Source organism: Ictidomys tridecemlineatus, chromosome 2 (genome assembly GCF_052094955.1).
Source record: "Ictidomys tridecemlineatus isolate mIctTri1 chromosome 2, mIctTri1.hap1, whole genome shotgun sequence".
NCBI lineage: Eukaryota > Metazoa > Chordata > Mammalia > Rodentia > Sciuridae > Ictidomys > Ictidomys tridecemlineatus.
The window spans coordinates 111011255-111017229 of record NC_135478.1 but is presented as its reverse complement, the minus strand read 5'-3'; the positions used below and the strand labels follow the sequence as shown (position 1 = coordinate 111017229).

Genomic DNA, 5975 nt, shown 5'->3' with positions numbered 1-5975 from the left:
AACATTCAAACTTTTCCTTGTGATCCATATGGTGATCTGCATTTATAACCAGAGCCTGTTGAATTAGATTTTTTCCCCTGAAAAAAAGTAAATCAGTTTTCTTCTTGGCCATGAGCCAGAGTATGTTCCAGCAGGTGGACATTCCTCCACAACATGGGCTCTGCTCTTGGAGGCTTCAGAGAAGATCCCACTTGTTTATCTCCAGTTATTTGTGCTCTGGGCTGTAACATGCTCTCAGGGATTGAAACACTAAGATGTGAAATACTTTGTGATAATGGAGAAATCAGAGAAATTTTAGACTCAGGTTTGGCCTGTCTCCCTTGCTGGGTATCTGCACCTTCAGTTTGGAGGTCCAAGAGAATGCTAGGCATTGGGGTAGGGAATTAGTAAGGAGTTTAGAACTGAAACAGCAAGCTTTCTTGAGGGACTTGACTGAAAGTGAGGCTCCACCATTTATTAGAAAATTCTTGAGAGTCCTCCTGGGAAGTTGAGTGAAATAAATCCCAAGATTGACACTCTCCTCCATGTGACACCACTCAGGTGCACTTTCATAGGTAGGTTTTCTGAAATCTTTGGAACTGACTTCTGTCTTTCTCTCCTCTAATACCCATTGGGGGTTGTCAACATTTCATATTTTAGAAATGGACTGTGGACCTTCAGGAAGCAGAAATTCCCACACACGTGTGTGTGTGTGTGTGTGTGTGTGTGTGTGTGTGTGTGTGTCTGTGTGTGTGTGTGCATAAACACATTTGTACATATATACTATACCTCAGAACCTCAGGTCATTTTGTTTTACACAGAGAGCAAAAGAAGATTTGGAGCTTACTGTGGCAATTCACACCCAGGATTTCCTGTGAGAAGTTCTAGATCTGTGACCTCAGATATAAGTGATCAGTCATCGAGAATTGAGTCCTAAACTTGGGCCAGAGTTTGTCAGTAGGATCTCCTTGAGTACCTCTAGGTTCCAAACTGAAAAACAGAATGAAGAAAAGGCTGATTATCACTGTCTTCCCTCTGTCCCGTACACACTTTTTTTCCTTATTTACATTTGGCTATGTTATCAATGCCAAAAGATTTTCAACCTATGGAGAATTGAGAAGACATCATCACTCCTCCTCATTGTTCTGTCTCTGCCTACGAACAACACACACTGTGTTTGGATTCTGCAACACAATTCATGTCTATTGATCCTTTCCCAGGCTGGGCTCATCTTTCCTGAGATCTGAAAACATAGGGAAGCTGTGCTTCATTTTCTCTTCAGTTTACACTCTAGTGTGGCTTTGGATTCCCTGATGAAGAATGAACTCTATCCATTAAGACATAGCTCTCCAATCCTTACCATGCTCATTTCCCCCTGTTAGGCCTCAAAAGTTATGCTTTTCCATGAATATTCTTCAGGTGAAATGATGTTGGATAAATATCAGGATTTTGGGGGCCTACACTTTATTAACCTACCCACCTTTAAATCCATGACACTCGTAACAAATTACTTCCTCTGATTTAAAAATTCACAGTGGTTGCTTAGTTGAGGAGTTGTAGGAGCACTAAACAACAGTAATTTATATCCATAGAAATGTTATTTAATATAAACACTGATATGAAAAAATATATAACTAGAATAAAATAAAACATATATCAGAGTCCAAATGAAATTGGTTTTGTCATGTTTTGACATTCCAGGGCAAATTAGAGCACAGAGAAGCAAGTCAAAGCAGAAAGCGCTCATTCCCTGATAATATTATATTCTCATAGAGAAAACAGACATTTGAAGAAAAGGCCTGAGGAGTGGGGTAATCGAGAACACAAAAGGAGACTCTCAGAAAAGCAGCAACCTGACATTAAGAAAACCTATTAGAGCAACACAGACAGAATTATTATGGTTGTGACCCCTCCTGAACCTTATCCTTTAAACATTGTTCAAACATTTCATAGACTGGGAAATCCTCAAAGTTCCTGGATGAAGCATAGCCAATTAATATAAGGTAATTCTGAAATATGTGGTATCATAAACAGTGCGTTCAGAGTTCTGGAGATCATTAGAAACTGAAAAAAAAATTCATCACAATATACCAGGGTGGTTTTACTCTCAGGGAAATAAAATCAGAAAGCCAAGTTATAAGAGGGGTTGAAGCCCAGTATCAGAGGCCAGCAGGGGGAGATGTTGCACTACTCATGACAGGACTGGGCTCTGCACCAAACCAAAAAGAGAAATACTGGTTTAATGTCCCTCTGCACAACAAAGTGTGACTTTCCTGCACCTGGACCCCTATAAGCCACATGATCACATTGGGATTTGACCCACACCCTTGCTTCCTATTTATCTTTCCACCCTTCTTGAGTTATCGTTTAGGCTTGCTGTCCAGGCAGAAAGGAAAAAGGGTCACAGAGTAGGATGAAATTTAGATAAAAAAGTAAGCAAGAAACTGTCTGCAGAGAAAATAAGAATAAATCAGGCAAGAGTAGATCTCAATACTGAAAATAAAGAAATCAGTGAGCCCATTTAATTTATGGAGAAAAATGCAAAAATTTCTCATTATGAGTATTAATTGACTTGGTTTTAGTAAAACAACATAGACAACATATGGTCCATATAAAGTAAAGAAAGGTTTATTTTGATTCATGGATATGGCATGGGTAGCCAAATATATTTTAGACACTGGTAAACATATGATAAGAAGGGGAAGGTTAAGAGAAGGTGAATGCTCACATCTTAAGCTGGGAAATTGAGGTTGGGAAGGAACAGGGTGTTATATATGGGTGTCCTCCATATTTGTGGATATACCTCCAATAAACTAAGGCTTTCTCACAAGGTCCTACCCCCTCTCACAAAATACTATCATTAGGTAGTATCTCCTGGTACTACCACCCTGAGAGGAAGCCTCTATATATGGACATTTGGCAGATACTCAAATTGCACCCACAGTTTAGCAGTATATTAGGAAGTGGAATCATGTTATACTGAGAAAGACTCACCTTGACTAATAGGAAGGATTTGGGCTCAAAAAGGACTGTGTGTGTGTGTGTGTGTGTGTGTGTGTGTGTGGTGTATGAAGGATGCTGAACATGGACGTTGAAGTGTCAACAGGTATAAGAGTTATGAGACAATGTCTGATGTCATAATCAAAAATATAGCCTCTAAGCTCCCAGAAGCAGGACTTGAGCCACTGTAGGGGAGAAAGATGTAATCACAGGACACACCTCAATTAGACTTCAATGGGACTAATCAATACACTGTGGATTCCCATAGTTTGCAGCATATATCAGTATGGTCCTTCAGGGACAAAATGCACAGCCAAATTAAGCACTTACCTCAATCAAGGAGTATCACCTGTACACACAAGGGAGCTGCTTTCACTTTGCTGTCATGAGCTCCTGGTACCTATGAATCTTCTTTATTCCCTGGTTTCCTAGTCCTCATTTTACCTTTGGCTTCTTATTGACAAGTGGACATCACAGGAAAAAAAAAACTGTTGATTTAAGTTTCAATGATAATGTCTGACACAATTTCAGAGGAACATGGGGCTCACTGCAGACATTAGGATTACTTGCTGTTCATAATTAGACATTAATTCATCTGTATTTAAATATGTGATAAATATGTTAACCCATTGTTTTTCCTGTTTTTACATTGCATCTGAATAATTTGTGATTTTATTTCAGTGAGTTTTAATGTAAATCATATTTAAAAAGGTTTTTATGTATTACAATAGTATTTTTATTATTTTCTTACTAAACTTTCAGATTATCTTCTTTATATTACAAACACACATAATCAAATTGGTGAATAGACACCCTATCAGATACTTTTGACTACTGGCCATAACAAAGTTTAATGTGAAACATTATTCCTAATACAAGCGGATCTCTTAAAACACCCCCAAAATGAATTATTTGGAAGGAAACAGTAATAACAATGAAATATAATAAAATAATTACAAGCAATTTAGAAATTCTATTTTAGTTTGTAGTTATGACCACCATTTTAAAGAAGAAAATCTTACTACACAAGGAAATTGAAGGCGTTTCATTCTGAACTCAAGTATCCTCATCTAGTATTTTCTAATTATCTTCAAAAGTGAAAGCATCTTAAAGTGGTTGAGAGGTTCACATTAATTTGATCATAAATATTATTAATTATGTTTTCCAGTATGTTGAAGATGGTTTTCTTTTTTTCTTATTTTTGATACTGGCAAGGATATCATACTTTATCTCAAATTCTGTAGTTATACGTGTGCTAAATCCATATAACTGATGACTTCTTAGAGTGGAGGCAGATGATTCCTAAAACTTGTGCTGCTGCTGTGGGTGTCTGCAATCTCAACCTGGGGCTCTACTGAGGCTGCTTGAGACCGTTTCCACACTCAGTCAGGGGGAGACCTCTGTCTCTGGACAGAGGAGCTCCCCACAATCCTGGCTGTGGAGTGCAAAAATGGAATCTATGCTGAAGAAAAAGGGTCTGACAGTTACTCAAGGGGAATAACAATCATTTACTGAAGAGGAAAGAAATGTTCACCATGAAGGCCTGGGTTTGTGATAAAATAGATGAACTAGGTAGACACGGAAGATTCACACTTGTTTTCATTCCATCACTGACTTTCAAAAGAAGAAATTTGTGCCTGGGTTGAAGAAGTGTGAGGAAGCTAATCTTGAAAGGTATCAACTAAGACTCATGTGACAGTTCCCTGTAGTGACTGGTTTATGTGAGTCCCCAGCACCTGTTTTTTTCATGATCTCCTCCAGGGGATATCAGGCTGAACACTGGGGCAGGAAGAGAAAGGAAGTTTGATTTGCATGAAAAACCTGAGTCTGAAGAGGCCTTAAAATGCCAAACACAAAGTGAGAGGTTGAGGACACTAAGTGCTTGTGAAGATCCCCACCATGGCCTGGACGATGGTTCTACTGGTGTTCCTCTCTTATGGTTCAGGTCAGGGGAGGGTACTGAGTGCCTTCATTAAAGCAGTGTTTCAGGAGAACCTCTCTTAATAACAATAATTGTATCTCTTATTGCTTTTAGTGGTGGATTCTCAAACTACTGTGATCCAGGAACCCTCACTCTCTGTGTCTCCAGGTGGGACAGTGAAACTCACCTGTGGGCTTAGCTCTGGGTCAGTCTCTACAGGTCACTACCCAGGCTGGTACCAGCAGAATCCAGGACTTGCTCCTCGCCAACTTATCTACAACACAAACAACCGCCCTTCTGGGGTCCCTGATCGATTCTCTGGTTCCATCCTTGGAAACAAAGCTGCCCTCACCATCACAGGGGCTCAGACTGATGATGAGGCTGATTATTACTGCTCACTCTATATGGGTAGTGGCATTCACACAGTGACCTAAACCTATGGGGAAGTACAACCAAAACCTCTTCATGTGCTCAGAATGTCTCATACTTTACAGGGTGGAGGGAGATTGAGAGGATGAGAATGTTCAACATTTTTCATGGGAAGATGATGCTGCATGACTCCTTGTCCTACCAGTGGATCATGCCATGTGCCTCATCCTGTCTCTCCCAGTGTGTGTCCATTTCTCAGTGTGCCTCCTCCTACACTAGGCTTCCACTCTCTCTCTTTGGTTGGGAGGAGGAGCAGAGGAGCTCATCTCCAAAGAGATAACCATCAGAAAATTCAGAGAATCCTCCCCTAATTTAAAGATTCTTCTCACTCCAAATACTAACAAATGATGGTTCGTGTTTTCTCATACATTGATTTTATTATGGAGATCAAATTAGTAGTCAATTTGTTTTAAAGTTATAATAGAAAAATTGCTTTTATATTTTTATTATGATTATAACAATACAATTTTGCATTTCTAATTATTTTATGAACTTATTTGTGGTGACTTATGATGAATATGCAGTCATAATCACCATCTATTTCTAAATTATTTCCATTCAAAAAATATCAAGTCATTAGCAAAGAACAGTGATCTAATTTCAAAAAGTAGCCACAAAATGGGATGCATATCTGCAAAAGTTCCTT

The 5975-nt window shown here is 39.0% G+C and overlaps 1 gene segment (V, D, J or C); it reads left to right on the top strand.

The window, feature by feature from the left end:
* The first annotated feature begins 4890 nt into the window (after positions 1-4890).
* On the top strand, positions 4891-5334 carry LOC144368468 (immunoglobulin lambda variable 8-61-like). The segment is given in 2 exon segments: positions 4891-4924; positions 5015-5334. Coding segments are annotated over 2 exon segments (354 nt in total).
* The last annotated feature ends 641 nt before the right edge of the window (positions 5335-5975 follow it).